We start from the raw sequence: 27,486 nt of genomic DNA on the forward strand, positions 1-27,486 counted from the left end.
GTTGAAATCGGAAGCGAAGGGCAGGGCAGGGCGCTTCGGAGGGGTTGTTGTTGGTGGTGGTGGTGATGGTGGTGGTGGTGGGGGGTTGCTTAGGTGTTGCGGACAGCTAAGGCCTGTTCCAGCTCCTGTCTCCTCTGCTGGATCTGTCGAGGACAGAGAAGAAGGGAGGGGGGGGGGGGTCAGGTGGAATCTGAGAGAGACGCAGAGCTTTACATGGCTGAGCGGCGGCGCAGCTAGTACTGAGGGGACACGCCACTCACCTTGCAGTAGAAGTAGCGGCTGACGGCTTCCTGGGACCAGGGCTCGTGGTAAAACTCAGCCCTCCTCTCCTCCTCTGGGTTGCCGACCACGTCCGTCATCAGCTGCGGATAAAATGACAAAGTACATGTGAGAAGTGTAGGGGCTCGCTCTTGCTGTCCCTTTCTTTAAAAAAAAAAAAAACGGTGTTGGAGAAGGAAACAGACACAAGCGAGCTCTCAGGACTCATTGTCCTCTTTCTGACCTTTCTACTGGGGATGCTGCAGAGCACAACTACACTCTGACCCGTTTTCCACAGCAAGGCCGATCGGTTCGGCGCGCGGACAGAAACCGCTTCAATGGCATTTCTATCAGTGAATGCCAAGTCATGCTCACTTCTGGACTTTTGGCACCGTCTGATAACTGCGCAGGACGCGGCAAGAGCATGCCGGGTGGGAGGGCTGAGTGACGTCGGTATTTACTGATGGGTTTTATATGCAGGTCACATCCACCGACCCCACATCTGGTACGGTGTTAACGTCCCACGGCGGCATTATTACGTCCTGCACAGATCCTACAGAGCGAACTGAAATGGCGCAGAGCAAACGTCTGTCTTTCTCATTCAAATGCAAAATAAGACAAAAACAAACAAAAAAAAAATCTCTGAATCTGTGTAGTGGACAGCTGAGGGAGCGCCGGTGTTGGTCGGCATCTAGTCCGGCAGCAAAATCATTGGTTGTAGTCATTGTCGTTTTTCATTGTAGTCATTGTGTATTTTCTGTGGGACTATGGAGTCCTGATTTCTGTTCTAACACTACATTGAAAAAATAAGACTACTGTTTAGGAGGCGGTCTGGAACAGGTTCATGTCTCAAAAACGCTGTAGCCTCCTGCCACATAGCAATCTGTATTCATGTTAACATGTCCTCCATCGACTGAACAGTCCTACTGAAAATACATGTTGTGAAACTGTCAAGAGAAACACAAGCGTGTTCCTGTGTGTCCGACGAGCGGCGGGGAACGATACCAACACATATTAAGTATCAAACCTTTAGGTCTCTGCTCTGGGATTTGAGCCAGTCCTGGATGTAGCCCTTGGGATCTCTGGAGAAGCTGAGCATGAAGTCCCTCTGGATCTTCAGCTGGTTGATTGACTCGATGGTCTCATGGATCTGGAAGAACGACAAGTCGCACAACAGTCAGAAGCATCCAGGGAGGTCTGGGACATGCACGGCCCAATGCGGGTGTAAAATACTCATATAAAATTACATGGAAAGCTCACTGGTTCGATGGCTGCACATGTCATTACCATTGTGCCGACCAACAAACAGCATTCCCCAAGTTACATACCAAATCCCTGAAATAATCATAACAACAACAACAACAACTGTGTCATCCTACACACTAGCCTCTGCTCAGCCAGACTTTAAGATCTGAACATTTCTATTACTTTCTCTTTTTTACCCCTCAAAGAAGGGGTGTACGGTTAGGGTGGGGCAGATTTTTGTTATTTTTCAAAAAAGGAAATGAATGAAAAAATTTATGTTCTGATCAATGTGTGAAATCTTTGTCACTATTTCTAAATGTAAAAAAAAAATATATATATATATATAAAAAAACTAAATCAGCTCAGTCACCAAGTCTCCGTGGATAACAGCGTGCTGAAGGCACGAACTCTGAACAACGACCTGTGTCGAACGTCGGCCTGCGTTGATATGAAAAACAGCAGGGCGTAAAATTCACTGTAAATGAACCAATTTGGGGGGGGGGGTATTTGTGCAGTGACGTGGGGCATCAACGTGACGGGGCCAGTACTGACAAAAGACTTTCGCCGCCGGGTTTCTGCCGGTCTCACCTTGTTGTCGAGTGAGGCAATCTCCTGCTGATTGGCAGTGGAGAGGAGGAAGCTGCTCATCTGGCTCTTCAGCGGGTCCTCCACCTCCACGTCGATGTCGTAGCAGGCGGTTTTCTTCTGGTCGTTGGGGTCCACGCTGCCGGACAGGGGGAGGAAAAGTCTTTTTTTTTTTTTGGAAACCATGACAGCAACCGCAACCAACCACGGGTATGGGTGGATTACCAAACGGGCTTTCCGGGCCCACGCCCAGGGGCCCAGAGCTCAGGGGGCCCCTAAGCCAGAGCCCTCTGCATGAGCTCGCTGTATTTAACTTTGCATTTCTTGTCACATAGTCATTGGGCTTGATCGTTCATGTCAATAACAGAGCCCCAAAAGTCCTACTGAAAAAACTAAAGCAGACCGCAGGTGAATGTACGTCTTAGTTAATATGCTGTTGGCGTTAATTGTGTGTATGTGTGCTGTAAATACTGTTGAGGTACAGGATAATTTAGTTATTGTATTGTTGTCTGTAAGTCAGTGTACCTGCCCTGCCGGGGAGGGGCTGTTTTATGCATCCATGCCCAGCGGCCTATTGTCTCAGAATCTGCCTACGACCACGGGTACTGCCTGGTTTTCCATCCGGCCAAACCCTCCACCAGCTGACTTCAGGCTCGTCAGTGAAATCAGATGGTGACGTGATCGGCCGGAGGGAAAAACTTGGCATTCTCCAAGAAATCAAAAGCACACGATTGCTTACGTCTGTGCAAAAACCCCCCAAAAAATCCCTGATAATGCTACAAATAGTTTCACAATTGTTAGAGGAGAATGGCTTCAGACACGCACCAATGAAAGTGTAAGTACTTAATTCATCAAAGGAACTCATATGGAAAAGGACTACAGTTTGAGATTACAGTTTGTTTGTTTTTTTTGTCATATCACTGTACAAACACTCTAGCCAGCAGTATTTCCTGTGTTTCTCTGGTCACATTACTATGGAAACACTATAGCCAGTGCTATAAAAATTACTATAAAAATACCATACTAAGGGTGTCCAGGTAGTGTAACGGTCTATTCCGTTGCCTACTAACACAGGGATCGCTGGTTCGAATCCCTGTGTTACCTCCGGCTTGGTCGGGCGTCCCTACAGACACAATTGGCCGTGTCTGTGGGTGGGAAGCCAGAGATGTGGGTATGTGTCCTGGTCGCTGCACTAGCGCCTCCTCTGGTCGGTCGGGGCGCCTGTTCAGGGGGGAGGGGGAACAGCGTGATCCTCCCACGTGCTACGCCCCCCTGGTGAAACTCCTCACTGTCAGGTGAAAAAAAGCGGCTGGCGACTCCACATGTATCGGAGGAGGCATGTGGTGGTCTGCAGCCCTCCCCGGATCAGCAGAGGGGGTGGAGCAGCGACTGGGGCGGCTCAGAAGAGCGGGGTAATTGGCCAAGAACAACTGGGGAGAAAAAGGAGGGGGGGAGGGAATCCCAAATTTAAAAAAAACAAAACTATACTAACCAGTACTATATATATATAAATATATATATATATATATATATATATATATAGTGTAGAAAGTCTTTCTACAGTATAACCAGAAATGCTGTTACACAGGTCTACAGTGTTTGTGTAGAAATATGATGGGTCCAACAAAACAAATATTGTAATTTTTCTCCTTACTATGGTTTTACTATTGTCCATCTTTGTATAGGGGATATCAGCAGCTAATGTAATAACTTGGGTGTAAACAAGTGCATAAAGCACAGGGGCCGGTAGCACAAAACACCTTAAGTTTTCCCCTTAAGTATGACACTTAAGGCTTAATTTCCCCTCAGTGGAGGGACTTACTTAAGGGTGTTGCACAGAATCCCTTAAAAAAGTTTCCTTACCTAAGGACAAACATAAAGGGATTTACTGCATTGAAAGGGATTTTACAGTGGTAAAAGTCTACAGCTTTCATGGAGCCGTTTGTTTGCTTGCACTCGCCCTTGTGATACCAGTTATCGCCTCGCTTGTTATCGCATCACAAAGATGGCTTAAAGTAAAAAAAAAATAAATGGAAGAACAGAAGACAAGAAAAGCAAATTGTTCAGAGGAGGAAAAGATTATGCTTCTGGAAGAATACAACAAAAGAAAGCACATACTAAAAAGTACATTTGATCCACAAATAATTATTTTAATATTGTTATATTGTCATTTTATTTTCATGATCGCAAACTAACTGGATATTGATTGAATGTTGACACTTCCTGTTGACAAATCAACGGCCTGGTGGCCCTGTGATGGCCTGGCGGACTGTCCGGGGTGTCACCCCGCCTGCCGCCCAGTGACTGCTGGGATAGGCTCCAGCATCCCTGCGACCCTGACAGCAGCATAAGCGGGTTGGATAATGGATGGATGGAAATCGATCTTCATATTGTACAGGCGCTTAGAATCCTGACGTGGGTCCCATCTCTCGCAACACCTTTGAGAAGCCGGCGACGTTAAAGAAGTACGCCGCTCATCATCCTCCTCTTGTTCAGATGGGACCTTCACCACAGCATTCAGCAGATGGATAAAGGCGTCTGAAACTCGATGAATGACTTGGCACACCATTGACTTGTGGACAGGAAATACCTCGCCTATAGCTGACTGGAAAGATCCTGCAGCACAAAACTGTAGAGCAGTCACTAACTGCAAAGGGGCTGGAAGAGCTGCAGAAAGAAGAGTGATCCAACTCCAGATGACCAGACAAACCATGAACAGACTGCCGGTCAACTCTATATGTAAAATCAGTTGTTTATCGCTAAGCGTATCCACTGGGTTCTCTCGGTCGTGGAACGCTCTTAATTTCCTTCATTTGTCGCCATAAACTCGGCCATGTTGCGGTTAAGATAAAAGTCAGAGGTACCTTACGTTTTTGTCCTTACTTTGGTTGTTAAGGCATTTTGTGCAACGGTTTGATGGATGTTAAGTGTAAGTATAAGACCAAGACAAGGAGAAACCTTAAATATTTCACAACCTGTACTGCATGGCGGGTCGGTTTTTGTCTCAGTGAATTGACCAAGCCCTGTTCTGATGATGAGATTAAAGAGTATAGATTATTGACTACTGCAAACTGTTCTCTCCTCTCACACGTCTTTTCTCTCCCACTGAATGACGTCTTCTCTTTCTCCTCTCCCGTATATGTGAACGGTGTGATGCGAGTCTCCCCTGTGTGCATGTGTAGTCTGTCCTCCTCTCAGGTCTCCATGGGGATGGTGGTCACCGCCTGGACGCTACTTGGCATCCTCCTCATCATCACATTTTTTAATAGGTCTTATAAATCCATATAATTTTATCATCCTGTTTCAATATTAGATCCTCCTCTCTCTCTCTCCAATGTGTGACCAATGTTTTTTCTTGTCGCTTCTACTGCGTATGTGAACGCTGTGATGCGAGTCTCTCCCTGTGTGCCATGTAGTCTGCCCTCCTCTCAGGTCTCCATGGTGGTGCTGGTCGCATGGCTCAGGTCCTGGGCTGTTCCGGTGGCATCTGGGCACTGCTTGGCATCCTCCTCATCAGATATTTTATAATTCCACAATAATTCTGTTGTCCTTTTTCAGTGTTGTATTGTGTAAATTGTGTAAACACAACATCCATTGCATGTTTGTCCGTCTTGGGGGAGAGATCCCTCCTCTGTTACTCTCCCTGAGGTTTCTTCTTATTTGTTCTCCCTGTTAAAGGAGTTTTTTTAGGGAGTTGTTCTTTATCCGATGAGAGGGTCTAAGGACAGGATGTTGTGTTGCTGTAAAAGCCCCCTGAGGTAAATAGTAATTTGTGATATTGGGCTACACAAATAAAATTGACTTGACCTGACTTACTTAAGTGAACATTTTAAGGAAACTTTAAGGAGGAGATTTAAGGGTTTTTTTGCGCAATCGATTCTATTTTAAGGAGCCTTAACTCGGACTTTAAGGAAAACCTTAAAGTGTTTTGTGCAACCGGCCCCAGGACCTTACATTCAATGCCAGGACCAACACCAAGAAACGAAACAGAATGAAACATGTCCATGTTGGTGTGCACGTAAAGGCCTTTACACACACGGGGGCGCTGTTTTTTCTCCATCTGATTATTTCGCAGGGCAATATATTTTTTCAGATGGTTGTTTTTGTCATGAGTACTTCCACACAGAATATGAATATTGTGCAGTGAAAAAGCAAGTTTTTTTTTCGGAACAAGCTCGATTTTTCGGAGCGTTCGCACCATGAATAAAGGCATCAACCAATTACGTTGTGCGGAACGGACATCATGTGACAACTCCTAATGACAACGGCAGACCTGTTGATTGTGTTTCTCATCAGCCTGTGTTGTATGGCTAAGGACACGAAAATCATAAAGACATGAACTCAAGGACAATGTGTGGAGGAGCAACGCCGAACAAGTAGGCTATCAGGATAGTGAGGAGCTGATGCAGTTTACTTCTGGATGTAGTCAAGACCGGCTCTGGGTCGGCAAGGCAACCCTTCCTTGCCGACCCAGAGCTGGTCTTGGCGCACCGCAATGGAGGAAGTACACCCGGCGGAGGCCGGACTGGCAACGGAGGCCGGACCGGCAGCGGGCGGCGGTCCCCCCATGACCCCGAAGGGAAGAGGAGGAGATCCCCATGTACCGCACAGCCATACCTGAACCCGCCGGGTTGAATCCCCCTTGCATTTAACAAATTTGTATTGCTGCCGGTATGAATAGTTTTGATTTGCAGGTCAGTATTTCACATTTTTGTGTTGTTTATTTGTCACACCCCCGGTGTGTAAAGGCCTTAAGAGCGTTCGCTACCTGATGACGTGGTTGATGACGATGGGGTCAGGGGGCAAGAGGAGGTTGGTGAGGCGCTGGGGGATCTCAGAAAACTTCAGCCGAGGACAGTCAAAAATCTACGGTAAAAAATAATCAAGTACATCAGAATACACAACAGCAGGACTGCAGCATGATACTGTCCGAACAATATTATTGCCATTTCTTTGTTGAAGCATGCAGTTTTTGCAATACACTCGGGATATGCGATACACACACATCTGAGAAATTGTGAAATATTTCAACAAAGCTTCTTTTTCAGAGCTTAAAAATAACAGGTCAAGAAGCAAACAAATGATACTTCTGTTAGGGGTAGGCATATTATGAATAAAATGACAAATGTTCACTAACATGCAAATGAAACTGTAGAACAGCTTGTCTGGGAGTCTCCGTCAACCCAGAAAGTCTCTCTTCATTGTGCAGTCTCATGTTTAAAGCATTATGGGCAGCAGTTTAATTACTTGCAAAGCCTGTGAAGCAGTAACTCTGCAGCATTTAGCGCGCGGGGTATCCCGTACCTGCTGGAAGTACTTGTCACAGTTGATGTACTCTTTGTCATGGGAGTCCTGCAGCTTGTTGGTCTTAACGTACTGCCAGAGAGCCTGTATGATGCAGGAGCGTGTCTGGGTGTGGATACCAAGCAGGCGGGCCAGGCGAGGGTCGAGCTTAAACTGGGGGGGCTACACAGAGACACAAACACTAGCGTTACAAAAACTATAACAACGGCACACTTCAGTCAGTACAATAGCCTTTGACAGTAATTCACTCACCTGTGCTGTCAAAAAAGTCTCTTCTTAAAACATATTTCTACTGACTGACATCTCAATTATTTCTTCTTTTTTTTTGTTCCCCTTTGTCTCCCCAATTGTTCCTGGCCAATTACCCCACTCTTCCGAGCTGTCCCGGTCGCTGCTCCACCCCCTCTGCCGATCCGAGGAGGGCTGCAGACTACCACATGTCTAATCCAATACATGTAGAGTCGCCAGCCGCTTCTTTTCACCTGACAGTGAGGAGTTTCGCCAGGGAGATGTAGCATGTGGGAAGATCACGCTATCCACCCCCCCCAGTACCCGCTCCCTCCCGAACAGGCGCCCCGACCGACCAGAGGAGGCACTAGTACAGCGACCATGACACATACCCACATCCAGCTTCCTACCCACAGACACAGCCAATTGTGTCTGTAGGGACGTCCAACCAAGCTGGAGGTAAGACGGGGATTCGAACTGGCGATCCCCGTGTTGATAGGCAACGGAATAGACCGCTACGCTACCTGGATGCCTGACTCCATTATTTCTTATGTATAACGTAAAACACCTTGCCCAACCTGGATTCATGTTACAGACTTTGGAAATGCGATATAAGCACAAAGGTTTTTGAAAAAACAATTAGAAAAGCACTACAAAAGTGAAGTTTTTATCAGAAAGGTTGGGGGTTAAGCGGTTATTGTAATCAAGGAGGAAACATATGGGGTTGTGTATTGGCAAGAATTTGGCAATACAATTTATATCACGAGTGTCAAAGTGTCAAAACTCAATATAAAGTGTCAAAACTCAATATATTGTGATATATTATGATACTGCAAACATGGCGATATATTGTTTTGTCAAAATTGTATTAAAATGCTATAAAAAAATGCATCGATTTGCATAAAATCAGCATAATCAGAGCCATAGCTAGTGTGGCACTTGCAACGCCTGCCGTATTTGTGACTCTATGCAGCCCTGTTACAATACTGCATCTGCCACCTAGTGGTCAGAGATGTGAACATCCCAACGAGGTAATGCCGCTACCACGTCTCGTCTTAAATGCAATCTTAAGAACTGATGCAGTGTTTTTGAAAACTGACACAACACTGTCTCAAAAGTATCGATACTTTCGTACACCCAAAGTAACGACAGACGGTCCAGTTTTTTGACAGCGGGGTGGCGACCAGAGTCCTCACCTGGTAGTCCAGCATCAGCAGCAGAGTGCAGCGCACACTCACATCTCCCGGCCTCTTCACCTGGAAGCCGTCGGTCTCCTGGGTGGTGGGTGTACGGTGCCACTGACAGAACAGGGACAGAACAACACACAATGACTACACATCTGTCAGGAGCAGAGGATAAGACGCAACTTCCACAATACCCACACAAAGACACAAACAAAACAAGACAAGTTCACGTGAATACGGTGGACACAAGCTGCAAGAGGTGAAACTGCCGGGGGGAAAAAACACAACAACAGCAAGCTGACCATACATTGTGTGTCAAGGAACTGACAAAGCAAAAGCGTGGCCCGTGTGCTGCTGGCTCGGCTGGAAGTTATCTCATTCAGACTCACACAAGCATCATTTTGAGACATGTTGGCGCCGATGACGAGAGCAAGGCTTATCAGAAAGAGAGTGTACATCTGCCTCAACAAATATGAGCACCGGCACTGGATGCTGTGTTTTATACTGTCTTTTATCGTTACAATATCCTTGGACATGTTGGTAACCTAATTTTTTCTCTACTACTATTAGTGGCACTGCTACTGCTACTGCTACTACTGCTACAACTAATACTGCTACTTCTGGCACTGCAACTACTACTACAATGATCAGTACTAGTACTACTGCTACTGGTACTACTACTGCTGCTACTACCACTACAACAACTATTACCACAACTAGTGGTACTGTTACTACTACCACTAGTGGTACTACTACTGCTAATACTACTACATTGCTACTGCTACTACTACACCAACTACTAGTGGTTCTGCTACGTTCTACTACAGCTGAAACATATCACTGTAAATACTGTTTGTACAGTGCAGGATACTGGACCGTGGTAACTTGGTGTGAGACAAAACAGAACGTTTCCTGCATCAATGACAGAATGAGAACAGAAAAGTATCGATTGTATCTCCTGGTGAAGAAAAAAAATCCTTTTGACGGAAACTATTTCACAGCAGAACGGCTGAATGCCTTGTCTAAATACCCTCTGTTAAGGAGAAAACCTTGAAAAGTTCAACTCTCTTTAAAAAAAAAACGCAAGTGGGTCTTAAAAGACATTTCTCGCCGTCGGTAACTGAAGGGCAGCGAATGGCCGCTTCATTCACACAGAAGGAAAAACTTGTTTTCGTCACCTCTGACTCCGACATGTCGAAGCCGCCTCTCACCGCTTTGATGGAAAATAAGAAAAATAATATTTTCTCTGCATTGTTACATCAAATAAACTCTTAAATATTTGGCCAGAGATTCCGCATGATCTGATCCTAAACGAGCGGGGATGGCGTGGAGCGGGGGTAGGATATCAATACCCGATGTACTTTCTCTTTCGCTGCCAGTCAAGAAGCTTTACACAGTCATATGATTCAAATGGGCATCATTTAGTTATGGCCGACCTGGCCGTGCACATCTCCACTTGCTTAATCTTTTGTGTGATTTTCGCTCACAAGTGATGTTCGACCGCATGGCTGAGCAGGATGCTTTTCCTTTTCTTGTTTGCACAGCGGCCTGCCGCGTCCATTTGTGCCGCGCGTATGGGCCGATTATCGCCGAATGATCCGATCTCAAATGAAAACATCCGCTAACTGAACAGCGAGCAAGCCATTCAACTGTGACTATTAACCAGAGAGGCCAAACAATTAAAATGCTATTAAAAAAATAAATAACTGAAACCAAGCGCCTGCCATCTGCAGCTACTAAGCCATGCATGTGGTAACAGAGGCCATGGGCAAGGCATTCATTCATAATAGGAAACGCATTTATATGTATTATATATAGGGATAAATATATGTGCATATTTTCTATTTTTACTTGCGGCCAAAAGTATAGAATCAAATACACGGACAAAATGGTCAAATGGAAGGATTATTTTTCTCATGATGATTATATGTTGATTTTGAACAATAGATTGCATGCTTTCCTTTAGCGGCAGTCTTGTAGACATCAGCTCTGCCTTTAATACCCTGCAGCCATACATCCTTCTCAGTAAGCTTAGACAGATGTCTGTTAACCCATACATCATCAGGTGGTATCGCTCCTTTTTGACCAACAGGACCCCAGCAGGGCCGAGTGAACCAGACATTATCTTGAGTCTAAAGCCATTACTCAAGGATGTGCAAGTTCCTCCATTCTGTTTACATTTTATACAAATGATTGTACAAGCTGTCATCCCGGCACCTTTGTTGTCAAGTTTTCTGATGACCCTGCCATCTTGGGACTTATGGATACAGACACTGGCATTTCTGGCTTTAGCTTAGAGGTTGAAAAGTTTGTACAACAGTGTGATGACCATCATCTCATTGTAAACACTAAGAAAACAGAAGAAATCCTTTTTGATCCAGGTCATCCGGGGGATCATTCTCTGATCCATAATACTTGTATTACCCAGGATCATTCTCACAAATACTTGGGTGTACATACTGACTGTAATCTGCCTTTGAATGTCCTGACGAATTCTGTATGTACTAGGATCCAACAGCAACTCTACTTTTTGCACAGACTCAGGGTGTCTGGGGTTGGACAGAGGGCAATGGTGTTATTCTATCATGCTGTGATAGTGAGTATATTATGCTACAGAATTTCAGCTTGGTTTGGTGACATATCAGCTAAGTTAGAATCACAAAGAAACAGACTGGTCCACACAGCAGCCGAAGTGATGGGGGTGAAGGAGCAACTCTACCTCCAAATGCTCTTTGAGAAGACTAGCTAAACAGGCTAGGAAAGTTATCACTGACACCTCTCATGGCCTGCATTCAGAACACAAACCGCTCTCATCAAATAGACGCTACAGGGTTCCAATTAAATACAGGAAATGATACCTGAACAAGTATAAAACCTCTTTCATCCCTCTATCAGTGAACCTCCTAAACTCGGGACATGGGGGGGGGGTGAAATGAGCGGCTGTGTTGCACATGTTTGAATGCACTTTGTCTGCACTTGTCTGTGCAATGCACTTTATGTCTGTTACTGCACTAAGCATAACTACAATGTATGCATTTTTATGTGGCAGCCTTTATGTCCAAGACAAATTTCCCTCAGGGCAAATAAAGTAATCTTGAATCTTGACATACTCGCTCAGAATACATGCAAAGGCTTTGTTCAACTGGTGGACATCTCACGCTGGGGTGTGTGATTACTAATTGTTTCAGAGAGCACAGTGGTTGTGTGTGAAACTAACCTCGACCAGGTGGTTGTCAGGGCCGTACAGATCTTTATCCAACTCGATCACCAGACTCTTGAAAAACGAAGAGAACTTTCTCTTCTGCTTCCCCGGCTGTGAAAAGAACAGAGCGAGGCGGTGGATCAATTTTTGTGATCAAACACACATCCATGCCTGCACATACGCAGGCTTTACGGAAACACAACATGAGCACAATTTCATATGAAACACACACACACACACACACACACACACACACACACACACACACACACACACACACACACACACACACACACACACACACACACACACACACACACACACACACACACACACACACACAGTATCAACAATTCTCATCGAGAGATCGGAAACCGAGAGGGAGACGTTCTCAGGGTCTGTCTCCTCAAAGCTTGACCAGAAATATTTGTGGTTTGTGAAAACTAAACGCTCCCAACCGATGCAAAATGTCGGCCCAGCCCCTGGCTGCAGCGGAACGCCAGAGCGTTTCGAAGAAGTCAAGCGGACAGACCATTCTGCCTTTCCCCCTGCTCCGTCTGTGATCTCGAGAAACATTCTTCAGAACATTGATCACTCCTTCTCAGCCTAACCCAGCCAGAGGTTTTCCTCCTGATGTGGTTTAAGCATAACCTTGTGTTAAAGTTATTACAGTGTTACTGCGCATTGCTGCGGTTAAAATACATCCCAGGGTGAGTCCTGGATCAAACAGCAGCACATTTCCAAAATGAACGGGGGGGGAGATTCATGCTCACCGTTCATTTTCAGCGGGTACATGTCTGTTTTACTCATGTGACATTTATCGAGTAGAGATGACCAAGTTTTACGTCCTGCAGAAAGAGGCTGCTGCTCTTAAAGGGGAGGAAAAAAACTGCTGCGTAACCTGGATTACACTCAGCACAATAATAGTAACAGCATTTTAACAGCTGTTTTTAATAAGATCTTAGAATATGTTACAATGGGGCGTGTGTGTACCGCATTACCCAGCGGTATACAGTTTTCTAAGGGGTGGAAACTTACATCGTCCAGCAGCTTCCCCTCAACGCGCAATTCCCATGATGCAATGCTGCCATCGGAGTCGTCGGCGTCAGGTTTGGCGGGGTTGAAGGTGTTGGAGATATACAGCCTCAGTTTACGCTTTTGCTGCTGACACAAGGACACGTGACACGCACGCATGCACGCACACACACGCACGCACACACACACACAGAGTTTTAAAATGACATGAAACTAGCCCCCGTCAACTATCACCGTCTTCTACAGCTACACCCCTTCATATCCTTTATACACTCCTTTTTATCCGTTATGAAATGAGTAGTTACTTAGCCTTTAAATCAATGTTCGACGAACATCAAGTACCATTTCCCCTCTTTTCATAAATGGCAAAACTGAGGACGAGAAGAGCCCTCAGAATTGCCCTCTTTTTATATAAAAACCTTTAATATGAAGAGAACAGTACGTCTCCGTCTTTCTCTTTTGGGTCGGCAGGTTCTGCTTCTGTATTTTGAGACCCCCCCCGCCAAATGGTTCGATAAGGAATACACGTGTTTGCCTATTCAAAAGCATCTGATTCTTTCTGGATGGGGTGGGGTGGGGTAGTGTGGGGTGGGCCTTCGCGATGCTCATGCATGAGCGTCGCCTTTGCTGAATTGTGCCGGGATAGCGGCTGGACTGCATAAGGCCACGTTCACCTCGGTACAATTTCAACCATGGGGAATTTCCAATTACCGGCAAAATAAATTCTTTGCCAGCCATCCAATCAAGGTAGCCTACAAGGTATTCTCAGCCATAATAGACACCCTCAACACCGCCACATATCCATCCACTTTGCACTCATGTTGGCCAAGCTGTTACTAGGCAACGCCTGGTCTGGTATCTATTCATTTCAAAATGTAATTTTATGCGGAAGTCTCCTCACTGAGTAACCAGTCCAGTCATAAAAACTACCAAAAAACTAACTCGGCAAACAAAAGCAGATTCTGATGCTGCCTCCGATTCTGGGGTGAGTCAGGATTTCTCTTACCTTCATTGGTCTCTTCAGCGCCTCTTGGATGTCCACCCGTTTGCGCATGATGGTCTGGTCCAGTTTGCGCTCAAACGCCAGCAGGTCCATGTAGGCCTGGGACTCAGGGACCAGCTCACGGATCTGACCGGAGGGGAGACAGGCAGCTCCATCAGTGACCCACGACTTAATGTTGCATATTAATCTAATGGTAACTGACACACTTGCTATCCCACATACAGTCACTCCACGGCATACGGTGAATTTAAGATTTTGATTCTCAAGACACATTTACGGTAAATGAAAACCTGCATTAATAGGGAAAGTAAGACGGTAATTCACCCCTGCATTACTGTATTACGTGCAACTGACAAATAAAAATAACTTAAACACGATGCTTTAAGTGAGCATCTGCTCCCGTTAACACACATCTGACTTCAGGTTTGACACCAAAACCTTAAAACATCCCTCTCAGACCTATTCTGCTCAGCAAGCCTTGAATGTCACCCATGTTGACAGAACTGACGGGGGGGTGTTTAAAAAAAAAAGAAGAAAAGAAATGCAGAGTGTGCAGTCAACCAGCCTCGGCCGAGGCATTTCCATAGTGAGAGAGCCCTCAGAGTATCAAGAGCCGCTTACCAAACGGGGGGGGGGGGGGGGCACGCACACACACACACACACACACACACACACACACAGCTCCCTTCACCCCGCACTCCTCCTCCTCCTCCTCCTCTCTCCGTCTCTTCACCCCTCACTGCTGTTTTCTCTCCCACCATCTCAAGTGCATTGTCTGCACCGTCTGTCATTCCTCGCCTATCTCCATGTCGGAGTCTTTCACCAGGCGGAGGTGCCGGGCAGACACAGAATGTGGGCAGACATTCCCCGTCCCTGAGTCACTCAGGACTGTGGCGCCTCGGCCATGCCTGCCGCTGCTGCTGCCGCTGCTATCGCTCTGTCTGGGTTTTGTTTTGTGTGTGTGTGTGTGTGTGTGTGTGTGTGTGTGTGTGTGCATATATATATATATATATATATATATAGGGGGGGACGTTTAAGACCCAAACCCAGATGACCACAGAGCCCCATAGTCGCCAATTCACCGCCTCAAAACATAAAGCGAAAAAAAAGCCTTCTCTCTTTTCCAGATGGGGATTTGCATGATGTGATGCGGTTGTGGCGTGGCGCGGCATTGTGCGGGGGGCAGAGAGAAGGGCGGAGACTGCGACAACCGCCCGTCGACACACCCTCACCTGTGGCAACAGGATTATTCCGCTGTCTCTCTTGATTCAAGTCGCGGGCACATTTTTAACTCAGCCGGCTGACTGGTCGATTTCTAAATAAATAAAGCAACCCCCCTCCGGTAACAGGGGGCCAAACACATTAAAACTAAACCTCCTAATTTACTCGGGCATCTCCCCGTTCTCCTCACGGGCAAATAACACATTATCACCTGGTCCTCCACATCATCCAGGCATCGCCCGAGATCAACAAAGACATGGTTGTTTTTTTTTCCTTTCTCCACGACACGCAACAGATTGCAACACAAACACAATACACAGAGCAACAAAAAGGTACAAACATGCAGCCTCACCCTTTGCGGGAGAATCTTGTCTGCCATTTTCCTTCTCTTAGCGCTGGAGAGAGGGAGAGAAAGACAGAGAGAAAGAGGAAAAAGAGAGCATGTTACTATGGTGACTGATAGCGTAGCACCCAGGCCATCTGCTAAAATGCTGGGCCACATCCAGCACCCCATCGTCCCAGCTGTGTGTGTGTGTCTATGTGTGTGTGTGTCTGTGTGTGTGTGTGTGTGTGTGTCCTGAAATGCAATGGTATCCCACCTGGAGAGCAAAAGCCTATCACATCCATTAAAGCATCAAATCACACATTTCTCACCTGTCATGTATTGACTGCATGCACATGCACGCACATACCAGGGCTGCACGATTACGGCAAAAATGATCCTGATTATTTTTATAGGGCTGTTATTTCACTCACAGTTATTAATCACGGTTGTAAGTCTAATTTTCATGAAAACAAACATTACTTCATTGCACATTTGCAACTTATAACATTTGGCCCACCATTCTTTTTTTACTTTACTCATCTTTCTTTTTTTCCTCCCACACACGGAGGCACTCACAGGTTGTGACTGCTCGGGTGAAATGGAAGCACTTCATTTAAAATAAAAATAAAAAAAACCTTCAGATGTATTAGGAGACAAAATGTAAAAACTCACTGCTCAATTACATGATTATTATCTGCCGAAACATCAAAATCTGATATCCCGTTATTTATGGTCAGCTGTGCAGCCCTAATGCACAAAAACACACACACACACACACATGTGCACACACTCACACACACACTCACACACCACTGCCTGAATCACACAGGCCATTGCAAAAGCACTTTGGCGGTTGAGTGCTCAGTAGGTTAACCAAGCTCTTCAACAGGGACAAAAAAGACACAAACGAACATGTATTTGTGTGTATTTTCTTTTTCTGGGGGGGGGGGGGTTCCCCCTTTTTCTCCCCAGTTGTACCCAATTATCCCACTCTTCCAAGCCGTCCCGGTCGCTGCTCCACCCCCCGATCCGGGGAGGGCTGCAGGCTACCACGTCTCCTCCGATAGATGTGGAGTCGCCAGCCGCTTCTTTTCACCTGACAAAGAGGAGTTTCACCAGGGGGATGTAGCGTATGGGAGGATCACGCTATTCCCCCCAGTCCCCCCCCCCCCCCAACAGGTATCCCGACCGACCAGAGGGGGCGCTAGTACAGCGACCAGGACACACCCACATCCAGCTTCTCACCCGCAGACACGGCCAATTGTGTCTGTAGGGACGCACGACCAAGCCGGATTCGAACCGGCGATCCCCGTGTTGGTAGGCAACGGAACAGACCACCACGCCACCCGGATGCCCCCATTTGTGTGTATTTTCATGCTTGAATATCACTACTGTTTCTTGTGGTGAGGGGAGGCAGTCGTCCTCCTCTTATACTTACCAGGAGCGGTAAAGAAGAAGTTGTAAGGTTTGAGAGAGAATCTGTGGCAGATGACTGCTGAGGCCTTTCTCACAACTTTCTTAAAAAAAAATGTGCAAATCCAAAAAGACGTCGCCAACCGTTTTCCAAACTATATCACCCCTCTCCATCCTTCTCCGTTTTAAAGGTGCAATGTGTACATTTCTGCTTCCCTGCAGTACGACTATAACTTGTATATATAGACACAGGTGGCTGATGACAGCGTCTGAAGACACACTACACCAATGGAGGTCAGACCAGTGTGTTCAGTTGTCTGTTTGTAACGTCCCGCCCCTCCGTCCCTTTGAATTTCAGTGTGTCTGTTTTTTCATTTGAATTTTTTTTGGATTTTTCCCCATTTTTCTCCCCAATTGTACCCAGCCAATTACCCCACTCTTCTGAGCTATCCCAGTCGCTGCTCCCCCCCCCCCCCCCCCCGAGCCAGGGAGGGCTGCAGACTACCACACGTCTCCTCCGATACACGAGTTTCGCCAGGGGGATGTAAGTGAGGGGGAGGATCATGGTATTCCCCCCAGTGTCCCCTTGAACAGATGGCCTGACCGACCAGAGGAGGCGCTACTGCAGCAACCAGGACACATACCCTCCCGCAGACACAGCCAATTGTGTCTGTAGGGATGCCCGCCCGTCTGTAGGGATTCGAACCGCCGAGCCCCGTGTTGGTAGGGCACGGAATAGACCGCTACGCTACTCAGACACCCAAGACCGTGTGTCTGAGTTTTGTTTTTCAGCACCGTGGTAGATATTGCACATAGCACCTTTAAGTCTTGCATTTAAGTTTCCAGCAGAATTGAAACTAGAGCGCCGCCTCGAACATGACAGCAGAGCAACTGTGCCTGTTAAAACGAGGAACATGTGCAGCAACCGTGTTCATTCATGCAAGATGTTCTGTGATGAGTGGTAACGAAGAGGTGTTCACAATGACAACCTGAAAAACACCTGGATGATCCTGCAGAACTGCCCTTTAAACTGGGTGGTGCAAAAGGGTATAGGTAATAGCACGTTGTGTCGGTATGCTATACACTGACACACAACTACTGTCGGGCAGTTAAGGACAACTAAGGATCTAAGCTGCTCTAAGAAACGATAAGACGACCCCGCGTGACAACGCACAACAATTTAAACCATCTTAAGAAACACGAGTATGGACTCCGAGTTTCATTCACTACGATCAGTTTCCCTTATTCTGTTTAGTCATGTAAGAGGTACCGGCTGCATAAGCTGTTCCCATCATGCCATGCTCCAATCCAGCTCAAAGCATGCACCGCCACGTTTTACATGGCCTTTCCAAGGGTGTATAAAACAAGCATCTGTGAACATGGACCAACAAATAAATTCAGAATAGTTGAGGGAGTGTTGGACTCAGGTTGAAAAGCTCAAAAAGGTCCAGAGTCAAACTTATGAAAACTGACATGCAGCAGAATAAACTCCTACTTTGATCCGAGCGTGGGATCTGATTGGGGCTCTCTCATGTCCATCTGCCTCGCCGGCATCTCATTGGCTCCGGGGAATCCAACTGGCTTCCTAAGAATTGATGAGGATTTGAAGGTTCTCCGATTAGAGCTGTGGCAAACACACACTCAATGGCAGCAAGAATGAAGTCAGAGAGGCACACTTGGCAGTTGCGTGTGTCTGTCTGTCCTTGTGTATGTGTGTGTGTGTGTGTGTGTGTGCACGCACACGTGCGCATGGGTCTGTTAGCAAGCACAAAACTCAGTCTAAGACTCAGCCAGGAGCAGGCGCTAGTGTATGGGGCTGGGTGGGGGGAGAGGGTCCATGCACGCACGGGAGTGTGATAGAGAAGGACCTGGTGGAGAAACCTGCTGATCTCTGGGCCACGCTTCTTCAGCAAACCCAAACAATCATGCTTCACACACACACACACACACACACACACACACACACACACACACACACAGACAAGACGCTGATAATGGGATGCATGAAGTCATGGCACACAGAAAACACATACTACACACACACACACACACAAAATAGGGACGTGGAGGACAGACCAGATGAGCAACACGCACAATTTTCATTTCAGTCTTCATTTCCTCCCAGATGCACTTATGACCTAAAATAATAACAACCATATGTGGGTGCAGCGTTGACATGATAGCTAATGGGACGGTGAGTTCTCAGGGAGTGGAAGAAGACACCATTCTTGCAAAGTGTCACACTTTTGAGGAGTTTTGTAAGCTGTTATTCGCTGTGTGCCGGAGGAACCGGTTCAATCCCAGCGTATTTGGTACCGCCGCACCGTTTGATCGAAAGTAGGAGTCCCATAGCACATAACATTAATAATAGCCCAGGACAAGAAAAACAACCTCGGGATTGTGTGGCACGCTCATATAAAACAACCGATGACGTCACACAAAAATGCGGCAATGGGCTTCTGAAATATTTCTCAAATGACATTCACTCGGAGTGGGAAGTACAATAACAACATTATGTGCTTTAATGGTGATTAGGTGATGGTGGTCTTTTTTTGGGGGGGGGTGGGGGGGTGGATGTTGGTGTTCATGACATTTAAGCTCAACTTCCAAGGCAGGCCTGCGTTCAGTCGGCCCAGACCAGCGATTGAGTCTGCCGTCCCCAGAGCTCCCTGCTATAAGACCCGCCTACTTCCTATTTCCCACAACAGCATGGGACAGAAAATAAACCTAGCCTCTCTCTAATACACTTTGAAACCACTGTGTTTCGTGTGATACGTGGTTACCAGTACAACCCTGCGCAAAATAAACATGAACTCCAGCCCGTTTCTGCAGGGCGACTTTTCATAGGACAGCGCCAGCTCTGCACAACAAGTTTAGCTCCGACCAGAAGGTCTCAATGACACTGCAAACACAGGTGGCCTGGCCTCGGCTGGCAGCTGCTCTGGGTACGAGGCGAGGTGGAGACAGAGGGGGCATTGCTTTGCTTTGCCAGAGGACACCGTCTCTCAAAGAGAGAGAGAGAGAGCGGGAGAACGAGAGGGAGGGTGAGAGAGAGAAAAGGGAAAAAGAGTAAAAGAGAGAAGGAAAGCGAAAGAGGCATCTAGATGGGTCACCCTGGACCATCGATCAGGTCCACCACAGCCAACTAAGCTCGCCCGGGGGGTTGAGGCCCGGTGCAGGACAACACTTCCCCTGACCTGTTCGACAAGGCTGCTTAATTGTAAGTGGATCAATTGTGCTGCAGATACACAGAGAGCCAGAGAGAGAGAGAGAGAGAGAGAGAGAGACAGAGAGAGAGAGAGCCAGAGAGAGAGAGAGAGAGAGACAGACAGAGAGAGAGAGAGAGAGAGGTCCCCCGAGTGTGCCTATCGATCACTTCCCTAATGACTATACCTGTCACACACTCTTCTCCCTAAAGATATCCACCCAGAAATGTGTGCATGAGTGTGTGTGTTTGTGCATGAGTGTGTTTGTTTGTGCATGAGTGTGTTTGTTTGTGCATGAGTGTGTGTGTGTGTTTGTGCACGAGTGTGTTTGTTTGTGCATGAGTGTGTTTGTTTGTGCATGACTGCGTGTGTGTGTGGTAACGCTGTTAAATGATTTTTACACAGCCAGCTCAGGAAACAGTGTAATCAACCACAGTCGCTGACGATGAAAACTTTTCGGGGAAATCCCCAGAACATCTAAAACCTCTAAGATGCTTGCTCCGAAAATGACACAGTGGCAGCTAGGGAGCGCTGTACGGATATCATCCATCCAAGGACCATGACGTAAAGCATACAACAAAGGCCGAACAGCCACAAGGAGACAAAATAAAGAAGAACGTGAGTGATCCGTGTCACCCAAAATGGATCCAAACATGCCCGTTTGCCTCCGTTACACATGGTGTTAACTGAGGGACAGAGGTAAAAAGGCACGTGAGATCAACTCACCAACACCACCGCTAACACTGGTCAGAGACACATCCGGCGACATCAAAAATAAAAGTACAGACGCAACCCGTCTACGATCCGAGCACTGCAGCCGAGATGCAGGCAAATCACACAGGCCGGCAGCTTGGATATCCACCAGCTACAACACACGTCTTGATGCATGCTCAACAATCCGGCTTCCTCCCCATAAACACTGTGTCCAGATGAACCAATTCGGATTTCTGGGAGCTAACAAACCTGTCACTTATATCAGGATAGGGGACATTTTAGGCAAAGCGTTAACGGTCGGAAGTAAATATCGCAGGAAATACCAAGCATCGAAATCTGTATTTTGACAAGGGAAGGAAAGCTCTGTTAATGACTTGGCCCAGAGAAGCGTTTTTAGAAATTCACTGAAACAACAGTTAAAACACGGGTGAACGCCACGAGACACATGCTGATGCCAGGTTCATTAGGGGCCCTTGAAAGCAAAACAGTGGGAGGAGGTCAATATGCAAACTGAAGAACATTTTTGAAGAACTAATCTGAAAACAGAAACACCGAGGTCACAATTACACTTGTCATTCCAACGCTGATTTTGAAATCAGACTTGACGACTGTTATTCTGAGTTTAGGGATGTGAAAGCAACGTGAGCGGGGGAAAATGGATGTCCAGACCTGCCTCTCACTGCATCCCGGCAGGATCGACTGATAAAAGTCGCGTTGAAATGACAAGTGCAATGAATAGAAGCCTACGTTGCTGTTCAGGTAAACCTTTCACCCATGTCACGCCAAGGCAGGCATGTGGTGGGGGAGGGAGCTACACAAGCCATGCAGGATTTTGGGGGGGGGGGGGGGGATGGACGTTGGTTGTGGGTCTGGCTCTGTCGGTGTCTGCCTCTCAAGACTCACTTTCTGGTCCGGTTCTGGACCGCCTGTTGCTGCTGCTGCTGCTGCTGCTGGACCTGCTGGGAGGGGGCCGGTCTCTTGCGGCTGGGCTCCATCACCGGGGAGGGCAGGCCAGGCCGCACCGCTGGGCTCCCTCCGTACGGTGGGCCGGGGGGCCCCATGGGAGCTCCCTGATGGGGCATCCTTGCTCCAGACGGCATGCCGGGACGCTGGGGAGGACACAGAGAGAAAGGAGGGTGGGATTTATGTCGAATTTAGACTCCAAGGGTTTGCACTGGAAATATCTGAATGAAATTTAATCGTCAATGGGTATTTTGTTTTGGCTGGAGGATAGATGTACTATACGCTGTATACCGTTAATTACACAGGATTTGTGTCGTACACACATGGGGTTGACTGGCATTGTGTAATTCCCACAGCAGTTTAAATGTTGTGCTCGTGTGTGTGCATGTGATTTGTTTGTGCGAGGAGAATGTTTGTGGTCCCCGTTTCAGCATCTTTGCCCAAAGAGGGAAGAAAAAAGACACAAAAAAAAATCAGAGACAAAAAAAAAAGAAAGAAGCATTGAACAAAATCATTGTGGAAGAACTCCCACAGAGGATGACACAGCATTGAACGCTGGTGGAGAAGAAGCGGGGGGGATTATACTCAACCAGCCTGAATACAAGTGGAAACTGTTTAAACATTTTAGTTGATAACAATTCACACACACACACACACACACACACTGTGATGTGCACGGCGTCCGAGCCCATACCTCAGCGCCGTCCCGTGCAGACCGTATGGGAACAACTGGGGGAGTCGCACCTGTGCGCGTCACTCCTGCGACAACAGCTGCGTTGTCACCCCAGTTTATTGTGCGATGGAAGCGAAAAGCGAGCGGAATGTCGGGCGTCGGACACAAAGACATCCTTTGACTCCATACGGACCACAGGCCCACCGTGCTCAAGAGCCCACACAATTATATAACTGGAAATAAGACCACATCCAAGTGTGGCACGCACGGGCACGTACAGTATTAACACACACACACACACACACACACACACACACACAAAAACTAAACCTTGATAAGAAGATCAGTGATTTTTTTCTCCACACTATAAATACCCCCACAAAGGACAGCTGTTGTGATGTTTGATATGTCACGCCGTGAAAGAGGCTGCGGAGGGTTTGTTCTGCCACTCCTGCATCTTTCATTCAAAATAGCAGGAGAAACGTCACAAACTGGGGCGGAAAAAAAAATAATACCTGTGCAGAAATCGAACCGCGCCAAAAATGGGTCCGACCCGTCGGTGGATCGTTGCAAACCACGACCGCGCGGTAGCGTATCGACGCTTTCTGTAATGCCGACGGAGACCGAGAGACTGTATTGGCAAATGCGAAGGCCGGTGTAAACAATAACTCATTTCACACCATCGGGAAGCTTTCACGGCGCGAGCTCTGTTGTGTTTTATCATTAACATAGATTGTGCAGACGCACGCACACACACACACACACACACACATAAAATGATCAGTAAGAGGTGATCTTTAGATACACAATCTCTCTTACACACACACACAGACCGCCCTTTGACAAAAGAGAGTCATCAAAAGTAGAAAACACATCAGAATATTGGGGTTGTGTATTTATAACGACGGTTCAAATGACACGGCTAGTCGCGACAGCTCACGCTGGATGACATGGGGAATTTTACACGACATCTGCTTACATGTGCAAAAACACCACGTTTAAGAAACCAAGTGAGGGTTCATTTCATCATGGCGCTGAACCGTTCGCTCGTGTAAAGTGTATCAGACCGAAACTAGTTTTACACAGCACTCCCTCAGAATACCCAACACCTCATGTTGTGAGAAAGCTCAGGTCGTATATTCTCAATGTCATTAATCCAAACAACTAAAAAATTGTGTATCAACAATACACAATAATTTTGAATGACTGCTACTGCCTCGCCCCAACAACAACAACAAGTCTTATTCCAGTCCACTGTTGGGCCTTATGAAGTAGCAGCCACAGGACAGATCCTGTGATAGGACGTCCACATGTCCCTTTACAGGCGCTGCTGTCACTCCGGTGGAGGGCCTAGGAGTGGGGGTAGGTGGCAGCTGAGGGCGGGGGCATTTCACGGGGGTCTTAATTTGCCACAGAGAGAGGCACAAAGAGGGAGACACGTTGGGAAGGTGGGGGGGGGGGAGAGAATATCACATCCTGGGGTCCACCGATGTTCCTCTCGTCTCCTATCGTGTTAAGTCTTCCAGACTGAGACCTTTTCTGTCTATAACTCCACACACACACACACACACACACACACAGTCAGAAAACTGGGACATAAATTCAGGAAAGAGGCCCGCAGCTGTTAATGCTAGCAGCGTTGAGCACCTGTAGCTTAAGATAACAGAAACGTAAGCAGGATAATATGAATTTCTGGACTACAAAAGTGCCCCCAGACTCCCATTCCAAACACAATGTTGCTGACTTGCCCATTATAATGTGACCCGCTGAACGGATTCCAACATTCTGGTCGAGCGCTCTGCAGGCCGGCCGCCTGGCCGGCCATCTAATCTGTCTCACGGATACCCGAGATGCATGTTGACACCCGCGGGAAGGCTTTTGAGGGATTTAAACAGGCAACCCACACAGTGCTGAAGATATGAATTTGCCAGGTGTGGTTGGGACAATCTGAGACTTTTGACTGCAGCACAGCCGAAACAAAACCCGGCGAAGTGTTGGGGGGGGGAGCTCACGCACCATCCGGGGGAACGAGGAGGGGTCCGATTCCTGTATGGGGTGCGAGTCGGTTTTACAATAAAGCACAAACGTGGAAACAAAAAAATGGATCGGTATCTCGGTATCGACAGACAATCTACCGTTCTTAATTTGCGGTAGTGTTTTTGCACTGAAAAATTAGGGGAAAAAAAATAAATAAAATTTTTTGAAAAGGCTGAGCTTGTCTTGGAATCAGGTGAGGCGAACTCCATTCACGATGGCGGTGCTCGACAGCGGAGTGATTTTTAATGACCGTGAGGTTTCAAAGAAGAGTGAGGCAGTCTGATCAATGAGGTCATTCACCCTCTCTGTCTGTCTCTCTCTCTCTCACACACACACACACACACACACGAGTTTACAAAACTAGACTGTGTGACATCATCAGGTTTATCCAGGTTTCCCACCCACGGCAGCGGAAGCCTTCTCCCCTCATCAAGGCTCCCGGTGACCTCCACGTGCACGGGAGGAGCAAGATAGAAAAGGGGAGGGAGAAGGAGATAATGAAGAAGAACAGACTTCATCTTACCCACCATTCCGAGCACCGGAAGAGTCTTTCATACACACACACACACACACACACACTCACACACACACACACACACACAGAGAGGCGTGCAGACACTTGGTAGTGCTGGAAGGCTGGAACACTATGACCTTCGGTAACAACAACACTGCATGCACGTGCGAATCCCTCTGCGCCCATTTGCCTACGTTTTTGTGCAAAAGAGTGTTACTGGCCTTTATAAAAAGCTATCTCATGAGATAAATGTAACTTTGCCCACTGTGGTGCACATTTACCACTGTCCGGCGGTGTTTTAGGCCCCCACCCCACCCCACCCCCCACAGGCAAGGAAACAGGGGAAAACGTCATCGTTCGCCGCCAGCTAACAAACTGCGTCAAGCCGCCCTCCTAACCCCATAGTCTAAACATTTCTCCACTCTGCAGAATACACAATGAAAGAATCCGCTGTGAATATTATAACAAGACTTTTCCATCTTGGATGGAGGGGGGGGGGGGAGAGGGAGAGGGGAGAGGCAGTCACGAGAGAAAAATAAGCAGAGGGAAATATTTGGCTGGGAGCAGCCAGAACCTCATCAAGGTTAATTGGTCTGTTGAGAGGACATATTCATCCGGCTCATCAATCACTGGGTGCATTGTTTCTCAGTGTCTCTCTCTCTCTCTCGCTCGCTCTCACTCTCTGCATGTGTGTGTGACTTCACCCCTCTAATGACCACTCCAGCCAAAAAGCCTGCACCTTTTTGCATCCTGCTACATCATATCTACCTGGTGTCAGTCGTGATGGCATCAGTGACGATTTAAAAGTCAAAACTAGTTTTGCGGTAAAACACCGGTTTTGTCGCGTCATTGCATTTCCTTATTCTTCTATATCTTCCTAACTGTCATTGTATTTTTTTCTCTTTATGCCATTTCCATTATCCTACGCTCTTCTTCTGCTGTCAGTACCGACTTTTCATGATGCATTTTGACATGAAGCGATTGGAAACGTGTGAAACACACTGCAAATAAAGTTTTGATGGATTAACAGATGTATTCCGCGACTTGTTTTTAATCAAAATATACCGCCAAACCCCACGGCGGAGCTCTTCCTGACTCCTCTTATACATAATAATAACACCACCACCACCACCACCCCCAGTCACCGCATCAATCCACGGGTCATTCGATTCAGATGAAGCCGAGCGGAGACGAGAACGAGATGGGCAGATGTTACCGGCGAACGGCGCCGTTGTGATAAATGATCAGTGTCTCTGCGGCAAACTTCAGTCATTCAGAGATTCAAAGTTCCTACATCACAGCTGTCAAAACTTTCAACGCAGGGGCTCCAGCAACCAAGTCCCGTTTTTTTTTTTTTTTTTGGAGGAGGGTGGCGGGGGGGGGGGGGGGAGGGGGGGGAGTATTGAAACAAGAGTTCTCAGCCTCAGCACTATACTTCAGTTCATCACTAAAACAATCCGGCGCTGCACACCCGGGGTCAGCCCCCCCCCCCCGCTACAACTCTACCCGGGCCAGTGTAATAACGCTTAATCTCCCAACATCAGTGACGCTTGATATTTCATACTAGAATCACACCAGCGGGTTTCTTGCTCCGCGTGGTTCGCTGGGGTTGGCCATCCACTTCGGCGCTCATTGATATACGATTCCACGTTCATTTGTCACATGACCCCACAGGTTCAAGTCCTTCCACAGACGTGCCGTTTGGTGCGCCGTTCGGAGTGGACCAGTCGTTTCACCCCTCCGTCTGGGACTCCTGGGAAAGCGTGCTCCGTCCGCCCCTCCGCTAGCCAAAGAGGGCTGGCTCCTGCTAAGCTACTATTTTTCCAGCCATGCCTTTATGTGTCACAAACGCTACATTTCCCATCCGGTTCCCCAGCTCCATCCATCCATCCATGCTGATCTAGTTCTCATTCTTTCTAGCAATCTCTCTCTCTCTCTCTCTCTCTCTCTCCCTCACACATCACACATTCTCTCTCTCTCTCTCTCTCTCTCTCTCTCTCGCTCTGCCTCTGAACCGGCTGGGATCCAGGGGGCTGGAAATAACCTTCACATGGCCAGCTTACCCAGCTATCGCTCTCACACAGACCGCTGCTGTGCCGACCCAAGCATGCACACACACACATGAGCAGTTGCATACAACACACACACACACACACACACACACACACACACACACACAACACACTCACCAGAGCCGAGCTCCCTTTCACCAGAATGACAGACAGCGCCACTCACCACTCCATGGACCAGGAACTCAAACAGTTTGCTCTTGGTGGCTTTCCGCGCTCCCCCCGCCGTCTCCTCCGTGGCCATTTGCTCAGTCCCCTCCGCTCACGCTGCTACGACTCCCCGTCTTTTGTCTTTCCCTCTCCCTGC

General features: G+C 47.4%; 1 protein-coding gene across 2 annotated transcripts; it reads right to left on the reverse strand.

Annotated features, from left to right (window-relative positions):
* Nucleotides 1-52: 52 nt before the first annotated feature.
* On the reverse strand, nucleotides 53-27,486 carry smarcd3b (SWI/SNF related, matrix associated, actin dependent regulator of chromatin, subfamily d, member 3b). Of its 2 annotated transcripts, XM_056299628.1 has the most exons (14): nucleotides 27,346-27,486; nucleotides 21,827-22,032; nucleotides 18,499-18,588; nucleotides 15,618-15,660; nucleotides 14,048-14,170; nucleotides 13,045-13,167; nucleotides 12,022-12,117; nucleotides 8,817-8,918; nucleotides 7,393-7,554; nucleotides 6,857-6,954; nucleotides 2,092-2,227; nucleotides 1,286-1,408; nucleotides 261-362; nucleotides 53-143 (listed from the first exon to the last, which is right to left on the reverse strand). In XM_056299628.1, exons 1-14 carry the CDS (start codon nucleotides 27,421-27,423, stop codon nucleotides 90-92), a joined length of 1,536 nt encoding a protein of 511 aa, XP_056155603.1. In that variant the 5' UTR covers nucleotides 27,424-27,486; the 3' UTR covers nucleotides 53-89. The 2 variants fall into 2 exon arrangements, with proteins under 2 accessions (XP_056155603.1, XP_056155604.1); XM_056299629.1 differs by lacking the exon at nucleotides 18,499-18,588.

The sequence above is a fragment of the Lampris incognitus genome, chromosome 19 (assembly GCF_029633865.1).
Source record: "Lampris incognitus isolate fLamInc1 chromosome 19, fLamInc1.hap2, whole genome shotgun sequence".
NCBI classification, from domain to species: Eukaryota; Metazoa; Chordata; class Actinopteri; order Lampriformes; family Lampridae; genus Lampris; species Lampris incognitus.

Bases quoted from the DNA above. Each gene is read 5' to 3' on its own strand.
- smarcd3b (XM_056299628.1), bottom strand. From the start codon at position 27,423: ATGGCCACGGAGGAGACGGCGGGGGGAGCGCGGAAAGCCACCAAGAGC. The intron at 8,919-12,021 runs GTTAGTTTCACA...CTGTTCTGTCAG, and splicing joins CTGACAACCACCTGGTCGAG to TGGCACCGTACACCCACCAC. The intron at 363-1,285 runs GTTTGATACTTA...TTTTATCCGCAG, and splicing joins CCCAGAGCAGAGACCTAAAG to CTGATGACGGACGTGGTCGG.